Genomic DNA, 20,124 nt, shown 5'->3' with positions numbered 1-20,124 from the left:
TGAATATATATTGTGAAAATAAATCTGCCATCAACATTGCTATAATCTCATCTACAAAAGATTTCTACTTTTCTACAAAACCTTTTATGCTTCCAAGTTATTTAGAAACTAGTTGACGCATTCTCATCCTTGCAATATGATGTCCTTACTGTTTCTGCTTTATGCTTGTAACCATTCTTGTCCTAGAAAAACGTGTTTTTTCCATTCTATCTGCTGTATAATGTCTTGAAAATACACCATTTCCGCCTTAATATGTCTTTCTGTTTGCAGGAGCTTTGCCTTTCCCTTATGTTACAGTTGGCCAAAGCTGGTTCCTTTTCTGAATCATTTTCTGTTTATAATATGTTGCGATACAGCAATAGAAACGTTTGCAAATCCCTTCATGAGACAATGCTAAATATATTAGTTGAAGCAGGTCTCCTGAAAGATGCTTACGTCGTAGTGAAGGTATTGTGATTTTTTTCACATTGAATAATTGATTATAGAGTTCTTTTAATTTTCGGTTTTTTCTATGAACAGGATAACATGGAGATGATATCTACGCCATCTTTTGAGAAATTTGCTGCATCATTTATGAAATCTGGCAACATCAATTTGATTAATGATGTTGTAAAAGCTTTCCACTGTCTTGGGCACAATGTGGACGCAGTATGGTTACCTTGAGTTGCTCCAAACTGTTTTTATGTTTTATCTGTTTTAAATCTTCTAAGTTCATGTCCAATTTCTGACGTACCCAATCTATTCATTAAAACCAATAATTGCATAAAATTAATATTGCGTAGTTTCATCAACTTTGTTGTTTATTTGTTTTTTCATTCGTTATTGACTATTTTCCTTATACACAACCGTGGCAATCCTATGATATTTATAAATTTCTTTGAGCTACTTATTTTCTATTCTTCAAGTTGATGAAGATGATGTGGGAGTGCTGGTGGGCTTAAGCTAATTCAAAAACGGAAGATATTATTTTTTGGATAGTTTTAACATGTTATGGTTAATGACTGATCAACTATTGAATTCAAGTTTAAGAGCTAAAATTATTATGAATTCTGATCTTATATGTACTTGATCTTTCTTCTAAGGCTTGGTGACCAACTTTATTGAGGTAAATTTTCTTTGATACACCGGTTAATAAATTAATGTTTTTTCCCATCTTTGTTCTAGTGAGAACAAAAAACAAGGAACCATAAGGGAGAAGATCTATCTCTAAAAGTTTAAGATTCAAATTTGTTGTAAATTTGGACTTTGTGATTTTGATGATAACAAACATTTTTGTTTTCTTACTACTATTTATTGCATATCTATTTTGTTTTTTGCTCACCTACATTTCAGGTCCATCGTTCACTTGCAACTTTAATCAGCTCAAAATTAGGTAGACTAGGTTTGAGTATGTTTGTAATTTTCACTTCAATGTATTTTTATCTTTCTTGAGTCAACTCATGTATATGGTGGATACTAAGCTAAGTAATCTCGCACACACAAACTCAAGCGAGTGAGTTGGTGAGCTAGAAAATTTTCTATTTTTTAAACTAATCGTACAGTACGATTTATATCGTACTGAAATCGTACTGTACGATCCATTAAAATAGAAAACTCTAATTATGACACCCAGTTAATTTAGAATGACTAAGCTCATCGTAATGTATGATCTGAATCGTACAGTACCATCAATTACAATCGATAAAATAACTGTTGATCACAATTTAGCTAATATTTTAATATTCAAAATTTGTTTCTAATCATATCGTACCATCTTCATCGTACCATACGATTGACGACAATCATGCCTAAATTTAACCTATGATTGGGTGTTTATTTTATGTTAAATTGTTCAATTAAATCGTATAGGACGATCAAAGATGATCCTACTGTACGACCCGATTCATGCATGGGATGATAATTAATCGTCGTCCACGTCCAAGATGAAATATCATAGTTTTTCAACTAATTGTCCAGGACGATCCCTCATTTTCGTACTGTATGAATTGTGATCTACATGGGACGATAATTAATCTTCGCCTGTCGTACTGGACGATATGTACAAACATTTTTTAACTGATCGTACAGGACAATGTAATTCGTACTGTCTCGAAGTAGTGTTTTGTACTAATCGTACAAGACGATCGCACGATCGTACTGGACGATCTTAGACTACAAATTGAAAATTAGGGCTTTTATTAGGCTTTCTATTTAAACTCTTACATGGACTTGTGAGAAATCTTTTGTTGTTGAGTTGTTTGAGAGGGAGCTTAGAGAGAGAGAGAGAGTTGAGGAGGGCTTTGGGAGAAGAGAGGGAGAGTCCTTGTGAGGGGGAGTTGTGAGAGCATCACAAGGTTATTCCAATCAAAGTTCCTTGCAATCTTCTTCAAGTCTCTACTTTGATTCTTGGGTGGCTCTGGGTAGACATTCCTCAGCATTAGATCGTGGGTTTCTGCCAACTCCAAGAGGGAGTTAAAGGATTCGTGGTTCTCTGCCAATTTTAGGAGGAAGTAAAAGGATTTTTGGCTCTTTGCCATCTCCAGGAGGGAGAAAAAGGAGTTCAGGTTCTCTGCCTTCACCAGGAGGGTGAAAAAAATTTAAGATACTCTAACACACCGAGTTGGTGGAAGAGATTTTTATAAGGGCTTCTTCGCTTAGCTGTGGGGGCTAAAGAAGAGGCATTAAAAGGTTTAGTGCAATACTTAGAGAGGAAGCCTCCGAGTAGTGGACGTAGGTCAGATTTGATCGAACCATTATAAAATCTAGTGTGTTCGTTCATTTTTCCGCATTTTAATTTCCATTTTTGCTGTGATTTATTGTGTGGTTGAAAACTATGAATGTGTTATTATTGTGAAATTAATCTGCTTCCGCATCTTACATTATCCATCATAGAACACATATGTTATGGAGATCAAAATTGCAAATACCACAACATAACATATATGCATCTCATTATTCAATTCATAAGGTGTTGGGTTCCTAAATCTAACCTTTGATGATTTTGAAGGGTTGCCTTACAAAAGGCCTCGTGAGAGCATGTGATACTTGGACAATGGATGTTCAAGACACATGACTGGAGATGCAAATCATTCAATAAAGGCCAGGGCAGGAGGCAAGGTGATACTTGGAGATAACACCATCAGGAGAGTGGTGGGCTTAGGTATAGTTACTAACTAAAAATTTCCTCATTAAAATTATTTTACGAGTATATATATTAAATATAATTTCTTAGCATAAGCCAGTTATATGATAAAGGCTTCATTATTAAATTTTTGTCTATCATATGCATTATAAGCTTAAATGGAAATATTGTGCTACAAGGAATAAGAATCAATAATATTTACATGCTTAATTTAGACTGTGTTGAACCTACTAACTCTCTTTGCCTAAAAACTATTGCTGATGAATCTTGGTTGTGGCACAAAAGACTTTATCATGCAAGCATGAAAAATCATAGAAAAAAATCATCCAAGAAGATTTAGTTAGAGGCATACCCGGTTTGCCCCGGGCTAGTTCTTAAAGGTTTAACCACCTTCATGAACTTTCAAGTGGTATTAGAGAGGGATTCAAAAACTATGTTTTAAATAACTTTTGAAAAATGATCAATGACTAACTTTGGTAATCATGATACCGCATAAGGATATTCAATCAGACAACAACATTTATTTGATAATATTTCTTTTGATTTTTGTAAAATTTGCATGTCTATTTTCTTGCAATCTATAGATTATTGCATGTGGATGTTAATTCAGGAAGGATATTCTGCACCTTCACATCTTGTTAATGATATGAAAATTAAACTCCCTTTTTTGGAATGGAGCGTATAAGATAGAGATTTAACCCAATTGAATGCTAAATATTTTAACTATTTTTTCTGTGCACTAAAATCTGAAGATTGCATCTGTGTTTTTGCGTGCACAATAAATAACGAAATTTGAGACAAACTCTACATAACCTATATGTAGGAGCAAATAAAGTAAAACAATCTTGGTTGAATATTCTACTCAATGACTATGAACTTTTTTCGTATGAAACCTAGTTAATCAATTTTTGAAATGTATACTAGTTCACTCAGATTGTTACTTTCTTGCATACCTTAGGAAGAGAACTTACTAACTATGGAAAAATTTAACAAGATCTTGCATTGCCTATCTACTTTCTATAATGCAAAAATTACTGATATTACTAAATCTATGGATTTGAATATTTATTCCATTAATAACTTATTTGGATCACTTATTCTCTACGAGCAAGGAGCGAGTCAAAGACTACTTTATGTAGGAGAAAAGAGAAAGGAGAAAACTGTAGCCTTAAAGGCTAATGATTATGATAGTGACAATTCTACACTTGAGGATGACGATGACATAACACAAACGACAAGACAATTCAAGAGCTTTCTAAAGAAAAGTAAAAGCATCATCAACAATAGAGCAAAGATAAAACTAATAAAAATTCTAAGGTTTTTGTTAATGTTATCTGTTTTGAATGAAGGAAACTAGGGCACTTGAAGTCGGATTGCCCAAATCTGAAAATTCACCCAATCAAAGAGAAGGGTGAAGAAAAATCTAAGTTTAAAAAGGGCAAGCAAAAGACTCAAAAGGCTTTCTGGACAGACTCCGCTTTAGACTCATCTGAGACAGAAGTTGAAGAGGAGGTAACCAACCTGTGCTTAATTTCAGATAACCATCTTGATCATTCTGATTAAGAGGAGGCATGTAAGTTTTCCTATAATGAACTATTTGAAGTTTCTAAAAAAATTCATAATGCATGTATGAAGCTGGAGAAAATGTATGCAAAGTTGAATTCTGATTTCTCAATTTTATAAAAAGAGCATGAATGTCTTAAGAAAGATCATTCTACTTTTGATAGTAATGATATGATTTTATTAGATGAATTTGATATTTTAAACAAGAAGCATCTTGATTTAACTACACAACTTGACTCCTTGAAAGCATCTCATGTTGATGTAGAAAGTTCATTTAGCAAATTAAAAGCATGTTTAGATGAAGCTGCTAATAGAGAGCATGCATTGAAAATTGAAAATTCAATTTTGAAAGTACAAACAAATTCTTACAAGTCAAATTAAATGCTTTGAAAGAAAATAAAACATCACATACACTTATACAGTTACATAATCCATCACCATAGCATGCATCATTGAAGCCTAGGAAGAGGCACCATAACTCATATAGATTAATAAACTCTTTTCCTGATATTAGATGTTATTATTGTGGCATGCTAAGACATATCTCCCACACTTACATTATCCATCATAGAACACATATGTTATGGAGATCAAAATTGCATATACCATAACATAACATATATGCATCTCATTATTCAATTCATAAGGTGTTGGGTTCCTAATTCTAACCTTTGATGATTTTGAAGGGTTGCCTTACAAAAGGCTGAGAGCATGTGATACTTGGACAATGGATGTTCAAGACACATGACTGGAGATGCAAATCATTCAATAAAGGCCAGGGCAGGAGGCAAGGTGATACTTGGAGATAACACCATCAGGAGAGTGGTGGGCTTAGGTATAGTTACTAACTAAAAATTTCCTCATTAAAATTATTTTACGAGTATATATATTAAATATAATTTCTTAGCATAAGCCAGTTATATGATAAAGGCTTCATTATTAAATTTTTGTCTATCATATGCATTATAAGCTTAAATGGAAATATTGTGCTACAAGGAATAAGAATCAATAATATTTACATGCTTAATTTAGACTGTGTTGAACCTACTAACTCTCTTTGCCTAAAAACTATTGCTGATGAATCTTGGTTGTGGCACAAAATTGTATACATGAAATTAAATTCCCATGATGGTTTTTTCTTATCAAGCGAGGAAAGTTGTTTGCATGCAATTAAGTACCCGTGACCGCTTTTCTTAGTAGACGCGGAAATGCTATGCTTTTTTAATATGTACTTGAAGACCCGTGCCTGCCTTTCTTGGCAGGCTAGAAATAAATTTTCGATCGCAGTGTCTCCTAACACCTACCGTGACTGCCTTTTTTAGATGGCGGAAATACTTAATAATACGATGCACCCCCTATGTGGGGACGACTTTGGGGTATTACTCAAATTTACAATAAAATGCATGACTTTAAAAAAATTTAGAAAAGTTAAAATTAACTCAACTCCTAAGTCGACAAAATACAAAATGCACAATATCCTATATTTTAAACACTAAAAGCATAGATGAACTAAAATCAAAGCATAACAGAAGGAGCTTACATTAAACTTGTAGGACAATTAGTTGCTCGCTAACCAAAGCAAGTAGGAATCAAACTTCTCTCTTTTAGCTCTTAACTCGCACGCACCCAGGTCTCTAAGCAATAGTTTTAACAAGTTAAAATGTGTGTATTGAAATAAGGAATAACCATATATTTGTAGTCTAAAAGGTAACCATGTGTGGGAGCTCACCGAAAAGAAAAAAAAAGTTCAACAACTAAGGAGCAATGAAGCTTCGTATTAAAAAAATATAAATGTTTCTTATGGGAAAGCTTCATGTGCAATAATTTCAAGATGCCATTTCGAGATTCCTTCTTTGGATTTGTTGAGTATTCACAAGTGAGTAAAATACAAGATTAAATACACCAAAATATGAGCGGTAATTATCCTAAAAAATTGGAGGGGGTAAAAATAAAAAAATTATTTTCTTTTTCTACAAAAATGTATTTACATTAATGGTTACCACGTAGAACCCCCCACATACTTCCAATAATTATTCTTGCTAAACGCTTCATTATAAGATGAGAAGCATCAATCATGTTGCAGGTCATGAGCGCACAACTGCCCTAGATAACGTGTACGTCAGCTGTTGAAATCTGGAGACTCGTATGCCCTGTGAATGTGTCGTATACCCCGTGAATATTTCTCTTCAAAAATAAAATAAAATAAAATAAAATAATACATTGTTCCGTGTCACGGGTTGTATGATACTTCATTAAAATGCATGTGACGCACCAAATCATGGAAGGGTGTCACCTAAGAGCCTCCTATTGTATAATGCACATGTACCAAAGACATATAAATGCATTATACTGATACATCAAGTGTTATGTATGTATAACCCTAATCATGCGAGCCCACTAAGAAGCATGTATACATAATGTTTATCTTGCAAGCCACTTTGTACATACGTTAATGATCATGTTATTATGAGAGTGCATCAAGATTCGTGCGGGTTTGTCACACAAACACACTAGGCAAAATGTGCTAGTGCACTACACAAGTGCATTATATAATAAGTGTATTTTACATATATGCAATATGCAAATGTATATACAAATATATAAGTACACATTCAAACATACAAATGCTTATACAATCATGCAAATATATAAATACATGTGCAAATGTGTATGTGAACATGCATATACATTATACACACCCATTATGTCGCAAACATACATGTCGCGCAACATGCAAATGAATTATGCGCTCATCCTAAGAAATATACAAATGCATCATTATCATGCAAATCATATAGAGCATATTATGCATTATGCAAGTCATATAAAAAGTATTAATCAACTTGCGAATGCATATACGAAATGCACTCAAAAGCATGTTTCCACGTGGGGCCCGATGAGCGTGACATGTTTATACGTGACGTCTAAAGATGCTGCGCGGACCTAAAATTAATAAATGAGTTTTGAACTTATCTCTCTGAAAAGTGCATTAGTATATTAATTAATGCACTGACATACATATGTATATTATTTAAAGTAAAAATTTAAACCATTTACAATGGCCACGACGAGCGTGATATATATATATATGATGCTTAAGGATTCTGTGCAAACAAAAAAAAATGACAACTGAATCATTGAGCATGCATATCATGTAAATTTTAAATATATGCTGTCATTGATTGAAGAGATAAGTCAACTCTTTGTCAGATCTTACAATTTAAATAAAACAAGAAAAAGGTGAAATGAAGAAAAGGACCAAATTGGTCCCCTAACCTTTTTTTTATGGCACAAATTTTTTCTCGACTATATAAGAGTACCAATTTAGTTCCTTGTCTCTTTAATAGGGACTAAATTAGTTCTGTAGGATCATTCAGATCTCACTTTAAAAACCTAAGAGATTAAAATTAGACTTTTTAACAATCATGGATCATTTTGATCTTTCATAAAGAGATAGAAGACAATTTTGGTTCATATCTCTGGTAAATTGTATTAACAGAAACTCCATTTAACTTAAATTTGTCACTAATCTTAAGAAAATTTATGTTGTAGTTTTTATTCTCTACTACTAATCCTTCGAATTGAGAACTTTAATTTACATATACTTAAGATTTTGACTGTATATGTGGAAGTTAATGTTATGTGAAAAGGTTAGCCAATTAAGAATATTATTAAAGATGTATTTGAAGTATCAAAAGGAAATTCTCCTAATAGTTAAAATAGTTAATGGTGAAATCAAAATATGCAAGAAAAGATTAAAATAAAAATTTTGTTTTGAAATTAGTTAGAGGTAAAAACTCGAAAAATTGGTAAAGATATAAATAGACACGTAAGAAGTCTAAGATAACAATATGTGATGCGAAAGAATTTTACTTTTAATGATTTATATGATAGATTAAATACTAAGAAGGGCAAACGATGTATGTTTAAGTTAGCCAAACAAAGAGATAATATTTAGTTCAAGTGAAGTATATTAAGGATGAAGATCAAAAAGTGCTTTTATTAGAATAAGATATTCAATAAAGGTAGATTAGATATTTTTATAAGTTTTTTAATGAATATTATTAGAATATGATTGATTTTAGTGACCTTAGTACCCTAAATGAAAATATAAATTCATGTTTTTAATTGCGTATTAGTAAAGTTGAAGTTAGAGAGGCTTTAAAAAAATAAAGTGTGGAAAACTATTGAACCTAATGATATTCCAATAGAGGTGTGCAAATACTTAGGAGATGATGGAATTTTTTAGCTTATGAAACGTTTGAATATTATTTTGAAGATTAAAAAAATGTCATATAAGTATAGGAGTGTGTTGATTCCTATTTTTAAGAATAAAGGTGATGCACAAGAGTGCAAATTACAGAGGAATTTAGTTGATGTATCATATTTTAAAACATTGGGAGAGTTTTTTAGCATAAGTTACGACGTGATACTAATCTTTCTCAAAATCAATTTGGATTCATGCTAGGTAGGTTTACTATGGAAGCTATACATCTATTGAGAGATTTGATTGAGAAGTATAGTGAGAATAAGTAGGATCTACATATGATAGTTATTGATTGAGAAAGCTTATGATAATGTTTCAAGATAAGTGCCATGGAGATTTTTAGAAAATAAATGTGTTAATAATGCTTATACTCAAGTTATTAAGGATATATATGCAAGAGTTGTGACTTGTGTTCAAACACAAGATTGTTTGACTAAGTATTTTCTTATTTCAGTTGGATTACAACAAGGATCAACTTTAAGCCCATATCCTTTTGCTTTAGTCATGGATGTTCTTACTAGACATTTGCAGGAAGATGTACCCTGGTTTATGCTTTTTGTTGATGATATTCCTCTTGTTGATAAGACTAGAGAGGGAATGATGGTAAACTTGAATTATGGATGTCAACTTAGAGTCTATAGGTTTTCGTTTGAGCATATCTAAAATTGAATACATGAAGTTTTATTTTATTTGTAATAGATCTAATTGGGGAATTGTGACTTTGGGTGATCAAGTCATTAATTAGAGTACACATTTTAAATTTTTCGGGTCTCTTGTCTAGAGTGATGGTGAAATAGATGGGGATATTATTTGTGGAATTCAAGTTTGATGGTTGAAGTGGAGGAATGCATCGGGCTTGTTGTTTGATAAAAAAGTACCCCTCAAACTTAATGGAAAATTCTATATGGTGAAACCTACAATGCTTTTTGGCGCAAAATGTTTTCCATTAAAAGAGAAGCTTACAATTAAGTTAAGTGTTGCAGGATGTGGATGTTCAAGTAGATGATTGGTTTTGCCCTTAGGGATAGAATGTGAAATCAGCATATACGTGAAAATGTTGGAGTTGCTCCCGTGGCAGATAAGATTAAAGAGAGTCTCTTTAGATGGTTTGGTTACATAAAGTGTTGCACTTATGATGACTCGATTAGGAGAGTCGATGTATTAAATTTTGTCTTATGTTAAGAGAGGTAGAGATAGACCTAAAAATGACTTTGTTAAAAAAATTTAGAAATGACATGTTTTTGTTAGATTTAAATTAAAATTTGATTCTTAACAGGACATATTGGTGAAAAAGGATTTATGTAGCCGACCCCACATACACGTAGTGGGATAAAGGCTTGTTGTTGTTGTTGTAAGAAAGTAATAAAATGATGAAAAAGAAGATTTCATTCCATATACATTAAATTTACTAAGTACCAAAATTTACTTAATTTAGACTTTATTTGAAAATTAAAAATAGATATGTGGACAAGCGCTTGAAAAAAAAATTAATAGACTTAAAAGTTCCTAATTACTTAAATTTTAAACATGTTAAGATAAATGTTAATATGGATGAAAAATAAGGGTTATATTTTACTAGGATATCAACAATTTGTTAAAATCATGCTATATTTGTCAATCAACAAGGATAGGTTCGGTGTAACCAAATTGGTCAGTACCATTTTCTTAAAAACCTAAAGAGACTAACTTACCATACATAACCTATTTTCATCTTTAGATCAAATTAATGTTGTAAATTTAGCTACAAAGTGGGATTCAAGAGATTCCATAGCCATAGCTTAGATATTTTTATCGTACAATTAGCTGAGACATTTCAATCACGTCGAACTCATTTCCCCTATGCAAATCAAGCTTCAAAATTCGCAATTGATTAAAAAATCACTAGAACAATAAAAAATGGTTGAAATTACATAACAAGAATTGAAAGCACAACTATTGAAAGTTTAAATTAGCAAGAAATTGATATTAAAAATTTTGTTTCATCAAACCTTAGATGGGATTTAGTTCATGCTAGAGAAAAGGAAAATTAACAATAACATTGCTGAAATTGAAAATATGAGAAAAGAAGAAAGAAACAGTTGGATTCCAAAGCCCTCGCCCAAATCCTCTCTCTGGTAATAATTTTCCTTTATGATAAGATGCATCCAATTCCCAAAAACTTGCCCTAATATTCCTTTAAAATTTTTATTAAAGAATTCATCCAAAAATCTCTAAAATTTAGTTCCAAATATGTCATTATAGATTTAGCAATAGGGGATGCAGCATTGGCTTTTTGGTGAATAGGTCAACTTGTGAAAAATTGTTGCCTTGCACCTCAGTGTTAGAATTGGAGCCTTGTCGCCAAGCTCTTGAACAAAAATCTTCGAGTTAATGGATTATGCCTTGGTGGCAGGATACTGTGACTTGGCAATGGAGTGTGGTGCCTTGAGGCCAGTTTCTCGATTAAAAATTAGAGTGTGGTGCCTAGGCGCTGGAGCTACTTTTGCTAAAATAACTACAAATATTGCTTGACTGACCTCTATTTCGCTCAATGCATTCATTATGACCATGAAATCCTTGCAATGAGATTTGTGCATCAAAATATATGATGTTCTTGCAAAATTGAATAATTTAAATTTAATGTAGAGGTATTCTCAAGAATTGACAAAAATAACTTGGAAAGCTCTAAGTTTTAATAGAGTAAATCGACTAAAAACTTACTCGCCAATGATAATATATATAATTAATTTTATAATAAGGAACATATTGATAATTCCTTGGTGACGATTTTGAATAATAAACATAACCATAGTATTCTACATTGCATGAATTAGAATTTTAAGGTTTTGAAGATCATGCTATGAATAGAGATGATGAAGGAAAATCAAGCTATTGTAATTAAAATTTCAAATGAATAATATAAACAATATCACGAGATCCCTTTTCGTATGTAGAATAAGTTAGTTGTGATTAAGGTCTTTCTGATTTAGCACCAAATTGATGTAGAAGATAAATGCTTTGACTCCAATTGATGTAGATAACGTTTTCTCAGATATTGACTGATGTAGGGTTGTTCTGAATCGGAGCAAGATTGAATCATTAACTTGTGAAAAGAAGTGGAGCGTATGCATTAGTTAATCAACCAATAAAACTTATAAATAGTTGAATGACGAAAACCCAAATCAAACAACATGCAATTATGACCAGAAACAAAAGAGAGAAATAAAAAATGTTGAGAGGTGGTCAAAAGGTTTTCAAGATAAGTTGGAAAATTGTTACAAAGGTGACGGAGACAAAGGGATTAGATAGGAGAGTGGTGGATGAGTATGATGGGGGAGGAATAATTCAAAACACTTATCATTCAAAATGAAATCTTATGCAACGACTATGACCTTATATAAATACCTAGCTAAGTTAATAATCATTAAGAAACGCAGGAAAATGTCAAATAAATTAGAAACAAAGCCTAATTTGCATTTGTCTTTGAGTACAGTGGAGTTTGAAACCTACTGGGCTTGGTTTGGGAGGCCTGTTTTGGATCAGACAATGACATTCATTTAGAGGAATAAGTGTAAGAAGGAAATTCCTTTTTCTCTTGTTGATTAGACAATCACATTCATCTATGACTATTATGTGGCAATCAGGTTGTTCTTGATACCATTTTGATGTATGACGTCTAGGAGAAGAGTATATTTGAGTAGAAAGGGTTAGAATTCCTCTATCACCCCTTATAGTCTTATTGGCATTACATCTAGGGTTCCTCTGCATCTAATGTAGGGCTTTTGGAATTCCTTAAAGGGAATAATGCTCACACTTCACGATTAGTTTCATTCTTATTCATTTGCTAATGGTTGCTTGATTCTTTAATCATTCTACATTGCTATAATCCATGGCAAGAATTTCTGATGCCATTTAAGAATTTTTTTCTCCTTCAAACGACTTCATCTAAGTTTTTGTCATCCGTGAAGGTTCTACGCTCTAAATGTATACTCAGTCATTTTTAAGCATTTTAATTATTTTGAATAATTTCATTTAGTTCTGATATTAGCAATTTTTTATCATCTGGATCAGTTCCATAGTTTTAATGCAGTATTTGCGTAGATAAACTTTGTGATGAGAAGTCATCCTAATCTAAAAGGCTAAAACTTAGATCTGCAAGCTAAGTCAATTTAGAGTTTCCATTTTGCAGGAGATATTCCGTGTAGCCATTTCACGTTACATCGGAAAACCTGAAAAGAAAGGGCTTCTTTTATCCCTGCTGAAATGGATGCAAACACATGGTTATGTGGTGGATTCATCATCTAGGAACTTGCTTCTGAAAAATTCTCATCTTTTTGGTCAGAAACAGGTTATAGCAGAAATCTTATCTAAGCAGTATGTGTTACGATACAAAGAAGCCTGCAAAGAGAGTACTTTTGAAGGGAGTAAGTATTTTCGTTTGGTGTTGCTCCACATTTTGTTTGTATAGAAATCCCTTAACTGAGGAAAGAAAGGTTGGATTGAACTTCCTTCTTTAGCTGACTTTTTTCTTCTTCTTTGCATAAACTGATCAGTTATGAACGTCTAGATCTGATTGTAATGGAGCGTTTAATTCCTTAAAGATTTAAGAAGATTGATCATAAAATTAATGATTTAAAGCTTCTCCCTTTTGGTCTTAGGAATACCAGTGCTTATAATTAAGGAGAATATTTTCATTTTCTGTTTCACCTTGAAAATTTGGATTCTATCGATCCTTTAAATTATATTTTTACCTTCTTCTTTTTTTTAAATTAGCTGGAGTTTTATGCAAGTTGTTTGTGTGTGTCCACTTAGAGTACATGCTAAGGAACAGTAAAGAAATATGATACATATGCGGAAGGTGAATGTATACCCATCATCGTCTTAGGTTTTTTAACAGGTAGTGACCAAGTTGTCATGATGGTATTCCCTCTTAGGAGGAGATCACTCAACAGACTTGCCTGAGGCTAGTAAAGGAACTTACTTAGGGAGAACATTGGGCATTACTCACCCTCGTCTGCCAAGGAGCTTGCTCTATGCTTGGCGACCAAGAAGTTCCTCACCAAGAAAATAGATCGCCTTTTTTATCTCAGTCAGATCTCATCCCTTTGAGTCTCTACAAGAAAGTGTCTACCCCAAAGACTTCATACTCCATTCAGCTACCACCACCAAGTTAGGAATTCTTCATCCCTATAAACACCACTGCTCGTCTTTCATGACAGAGCGACTTCAAGCTCCCTAAGCCAGTCACTTACTTGATCATACCACTCGTTAGCCATGGGTCCATCTCCTCTTGTGATTCACCCATAGACTTTCTTTACAACACCTTGCCTATCTTGACTTTATCCGCCTACAACCTATCAAGAGACAACACGTGTACTAGATTAGCATGTAGCATTATATGGATATTCTATGTGTAGCCTATATTATTAACTATTATATGTATAACCTTTCCTGTAGCCCCCAAAACCATATAAATAGGGAGTATTGAGGAATAGTTTGGGACATTTTTCTAATAGTTTACTCTTCTCTAGATCTTTTGGGCCATTTGAGTCCCAATTTTTATATTTTCTAATTAAGATAGGAGAGATTTTGATATCTAACTCCTCTCTACTCTCTTTCCTCTCCATTTTCACCAATAGGTTCTTAGCTCACCAGGTAGATCTATCCACAGGATAAATATGATTTTAACATCCTTTTTAGATATAGGAACATGGATTGATGCTAAGGTCAAGAAGATAGATTCATTTATGAGTGACTTCAGTAAGAGCCTTTAGTGAACACGAAAAATGTTGAATTCACAACTTGCTATGTCTTGCAAAAAATAGATAGACTAATGAAGACAATCTCGAACACCTTGAATGGGATCCTAGGGCAAGCGCGAGCTAACAAGAAGCTCGAAGGATCCTCTAACTCGACAGCTCGCTAAAGGTGCCTAGAGAGAGCAGTCGCCTCAATGCTCATCCCCGACTTCACTTTCACTTGGAATCATGATGAAGATTATAGCCGATTGGCTACGCAAACTAGGATGGAAGAACTAGAACTAACTTATGACTTTTCTAAGGCATTTGTCGAGGCCAAGCTGCCTCCCAAGTTCAAAGTGCCTCACTGGAAATCGTACAGAGGCAAGAGAGATCTCCATAGAGCATGTGGAGGTCTTTGAGTCTATATAACCTCTTGGCTAGACAAATGATGTCTGTAAGTGTCATCTCTTCTTCAGAACACTCAAGAAGTTAGTCTAGGTGTAATCGCATCCTTTTTTGAATTCAAGTGGGTGTTGATTACAAAATTCACTAGCACCTAGAAACCCATGAAGAGCTCGTAGTCTCTGTTGAAAATTAGGCATGAGACTACAGAACTACTGAGGAGCTTCACAATGAGGTTCCAAAGAGAGATGCTAAATGTGAAAGGCATAGAGTCTATGGTCGCCTAGGCTGCATTAACTTAAGGATTGAGGGAAGGTCCTTTTGGATATGCACTTAGTTTGCAGTAGTTGAGGACACTTGTTGAACTGGTAGAGTTGGCCAATAATCATTTCAACATTGAGGAGTACAACCGAGTGACTAAATTTTCCAAAGCCACTGGCCATTAAGGGATTGCCCCTAAGAGGGACCCTCACCGAGGAAGATAACATGAAAGAATTCATTGCAGGAATAGGATGGATAGGAGACCAAACCCACTATGTTATCATCGACGTCCTAAGAAGGAGAGGGCATGTAATACTTAATGTGATAGTGTACAATTGCACTTATTCTAATCCAATCCGGTAAGTTTGGTGTGCTAAAACTTCTGCATTTTCTCACATGTGTCTAGAGTGCCCTTTGAGAGTGTGTATGTTTGAAGTCTGTTCTGAAGCAGATCCCAAGGATTGTATGCATGGAGAAATTATTTGGTGCGGAGTTCGGACGTAGCTTTGCATTCGAACTCCAATTAAATCCTGATATGTGGAGGCAACAAGTGGATGTTCGATTAGATTTTGTTTATTATTTTTGTTTTGTCAGCATGTCTGACCCGACCTGAACTGAACTAGAGATGAAAATTTTGAATTCACAGGAGTTCAAAAGACTCGAAAATAGGTCATTTTACTTTTCAACCCGACATTTTTCACTGCGCACTCTCTCTCGTTTAGTATTCCAGACGCTGTTCTTTTAATCATTCGGCATTCCACACGTTGCAGAAGTTCGTCTCCTTCGCACACATGCACAATAACTTGCTGCGCCTTTGATGTGCTTTTGCTGCTTTTTCACAATTTTTGTATTTTAAGTGTGCTTTAAAATAGGGTGCATAGCTTTAAGTGTTCTTTAAACTAGGTTGCATAGCTTTCATGGTATCACTTCATATATCCACTGTGCTTTAAGTGTTTTTTCACTATGCATTTGCAAATGCGCTTTCATTATGTTTTTTTCTATAGAGCTTTTGCGTTCTTTCACTAAGCTTTTGCTCGCTTCCACTACACTTTTGTTGCGCATTCACATGCATTTACTGCTTGCATGGATGGACGATGGAAAAATAACAGATCGTCTAGGACGATTTTGGATCGTCCTAGACGATTAGTGCAAAAACAATCCACAACGTCTAGAACATCGTTCTTGTCGTCCAGGAAGAAACTAAGGTTTTTTTAACTGATCGTCCAAGATGATCCTGCGATCATCCCTGACGATTCGATCGAGCATTCAAACTTTAATTGCTTTCCTTAATTACCAAACTAATTTAGGAATAATTGTACTACATCGTCCAGGACGATATCTTGGATGATGTTTTAAAATTAAAACATGCCTAAACATATATGACGGCTGCTTCTTTCTGATTTGAGCCTATCGTCCCGGACGATGATAATATCGTCTAGGACGAACTGCTTAATTACGATTGCTTTAACCATGATGCCCTAATTAGGGTTTATATTTTTAACTGGTCGTCCAGGACAATTTGGGATCGTCCCGGACAATATAATCAAAATCAGCAAACTCTAAAATAGTCAGAATTTTTCCCTCGAGTGTGTGTACAAGGTTACTTAGCATCAGGACCCACATTATTACAATTGACTCAAGAAAAGGTAACAGACACTTGACGTACATTACAAGTTGAATCAGTCCTATTCTACCCAATCTTAAGCAGATTTGATTTGCAATTTGATCTTATGGACCTGAAACGTTAATAGGCAAGACAATAGTAGAAAAATAGAAGTGTAAGAACTGCTTGTTATAATCAAAATTATAATTCATGAATCCATATTCGCAACACCCTCAAGTATTTTACCCATCTTTACTGCACTAACAAGAGAGGATGTTGCATTTTTCTCACAGGAAAAACTGAATGTCTTCTTATTTGGTAAATTAAATTTTATTCTCTGCTTCTTATATTAAATTCAAGAAAAATATTTAATTAACCAATCCATTCCAAAGATGATGCCAATGTTTTAAAAGCTATTATAATCAATTCTGTTGAAAATTTGTGATCTTGAAAATCCAAATTTATAAGACACATCCTATTGGCAATCAAACTATCCCCCGTTGGCATCATAACACATAAGGTAGGTGTAAAATATGCAGTCTCAACAGATAAATTAGAACATAATTCTTCAGAAAAAACTAATGGAATGCACCATAATCAAAAAGTAATCTGTCAGTACTCTGAAATTGAAAGTATACATGTAATCACCTCCTCTGAATCCTTGGCCTCCTGGGGTGTAATGACAAACATTATAGCTTTCACAGGTTGATTTCCTTTAACATCAGTTGCTTCTTCTTTTAACTGAACTGGTGGTTTTCTTTACACTGCTGGCCTTCCTTGAAATTGAGTTTTTCTTGTCTGATTGACTTCCAGATATCTCCTATGTTGTGCCTATTTCTGATGCCCCAGATATCCCTGTGGCATAGCATGGGTTCTTCTCTCTTGAGGGCAATCCACCTTACGATAACCTGACTCACCACATCTAACATATTTTCCAAAACCCACCAAACACCAACCCAAATGCCTCTTCCCGTACTGCTCGCACAACGATTTTTTAAGCTGGCTTTACTTCAGTTTTTCATCAAATTTTAGCTTCTTTTTAAATCGATCGTTTTTTTTTTTAATACTTTTTCCCCTAATTGTTGTTGTTATCAACTGTGCTTAGAAAAACTTAGCTCATTTTCAATCTTTCTGGCTCTCTCCACTAAGACTGACACTAATATCAAAAGGTTCCAATGCGAGTCTTAGTTGGTCCCTGGTCCCTGAGGCCTCTCAAAAATCTATGGCACTTCATCTGGATCCTTATATAATGAGGTGCATAGCGGGACAAAGACGTGAACTCAACTTTATATTGCATAACTATCTTCAAACCATGAGTTAGATTGAAAAATTTATCTTGCCAAGCTAATTTAGCTGAAGGAGGAATAAACCATTCTCGAATACCCTCACAAAATCATCCCACTGTATATTAATGATAGGCATTTGTTCAATTTTTTCTTTATGATGTGCTTGCCACAATCTTTCTACTTCTCTTTCCAAAATAAATGTGGCCAGTGGTATTTTTCTATTTTCATGACATATTATACCATCGAGGATCTTCCCTATCTTGAACAACTAGTCCTCAGCCACTATTGGATCACTTGAACCTTTAAATGTTGGTTGTTTAAAAGTCTGAAGTAACTTTAAATATCGATCCACTTCACTGTCACTTTCAGATCTTGGTCCATTGCTAGTAGAAAATTTCTCCATAGTTGTCATTTTATCTACCACTTATGAGATCAAATGCACAATATCTTGAAGTTTCATAGACTTATTTCCCTCATTCATTCATGTTTTGGTATTTGGCCTGGATGACTGACAAGTCATTCTTTCTAGCAATTCTTTAGACATAATTATCTATATGCATATAGATAATTCATATAATATATACTCATGATAATAAACAGAATCATTTTAAAGCATTAAATATACTTATTATACAGGTATGTTTATTCTTAGAATAAATGCATGCATAATTTTATTCGACCTTAATTCAACCTATATTGAACATATCTCTGTATAAATCAAATTCATTATGTCTCATCCTACGTCATTGTCTAAACCTAATTATGCTTCCATTTTATTGTGATTTGGCTTTGATACCAATTTCTGTCACGCCCCAGTTTGCCCCCACCCCCTTATGGTCAACCTGGAGTATAATAGAGAAAAAAAATCTAAACATGCCCCTTCTTACTAATAATCATTTTGAGCTACTTCTATTAGAATCAAATGTGTAAAAAAGAATCTATTTAGACTCTCCTAACATATCAACTTACAAGATTTATACTTAACAACAGGAAGCTTGTAATATAACTCAATTAAACTTACATACTCAAAAGAAATATAGAGCTTTACTAGAAAACTTTTCAAAATTTACTTACATATCCTAAAAGATTTTGTACAAACTCCACATAGATCTCTATGTACACCCAAAATATATTTATATAAAAAAAGGACAGTCACCCTTTTTTATTAATGCCCTTTGGGTTCCTTTCTTTTTCCTATAGTACAACCACTGTTTGTAGGCTAGAGCTCAATGAAATGAAATTCATCAGCAATGTATAAGAAATGAGAAAAACCTTCATATCAATTAATTTAAAACACATTAAACACACAAACTTTTAACACTGTTAGTAGGCTAGGGATGACAACTTCGTTAAACCGACGGGGAGACAGAGGACATTTCCATCTCATGTGTTTATTGATGGAGTTTCTAGCAAAGATACTGTGGGCTCCGAAAATTCAGCCACGGCCTCCGCCCGCACTTTTCTTTTATTCGGCGAGGGAGTTTTAACTGATAAGTTTCGGGGTAAATTTTGGAAGGCAGATGGGTTTGTAGATAAGACACTACCCAGAGATTTCGCCCTCATTTTGCGAGGACTTCATGATCTGAGTTCTGGTTTTGGGGTTACAACTTCCAAGCTGCACCTCTTATACTCTATTCCTTTCCTCCAACCCAAGTTGGATGGAGGGATTCCGTTATTTGGACGCACAAAAGTCCATATAACTCTTGATGACTTGTAACCAAAATTACAAGTCATCCCTCTTTTCCTTCGGCTCCAAAAAGTCTAAGGAATCCTCCCAACCTTAGCCCAAAAGCTATAGGTTCATTCTCCTCCAACTGTTGACGAATATTTTCGACCCCGATCGAGCCCGACAAAGCTCGATCGCGCTCGATCAACTCAATTGATCATCCTCGAGGCAAAAT

General features: G+C 34.0%; 1 protein-coding gene across 1 annotated transcript; it reads left to right on the top strand.

Annotated features, from left to right (window-relative positions):
* Nucleotides 1-273: 273 nt before the first annotated feature.
* Nucleotides 274-13,561, top strand: LOC110113587 (pentatricopeptide repeat-containing protein At1g10910, chloroplastic-like). The gene is made up of 3 exons (XM_020846233.2): nucleotides 274-447; nucleotides 520-648; nucleotides 13,120-13,561. The coding sequence occupies exons 1-3, from the start codon at nucleotides 289-291 to the stop codon at nucleotides 13,396-13,398; spliced, it is 567 nt and encodes a 188-aa protein (XP_020701892.1). The 5' UTR covers nucleotides 274-288; the 3' UTR covers nucleotides 13,399-13,561.
* The last annotated feature ends 6,563 nt before the right edge of the window (nucleotides 13,562-20,124 follow it).

The sequence above is a fragment of the Dendrobium catenatum genome, unplaced genomic scaffold, assembly GCF_001605985.2.
Source record: "Dendrobium catenatum unplaced genomic scaffold, ASM160598v2 fragScaff_scaffold_522, whole genome shotgun sequence".
NCBI lineage: Eukaryota > Viridiplantae > Streptophyta > Magnoliopsida > Asparagales > Orchidaceae > Dendrobium > Dendrobium catenatum.
Note: the sequence above shows the minus strand (reverse complement) of the source record. Positions and strands in the feature narration are given on the sequence as shown.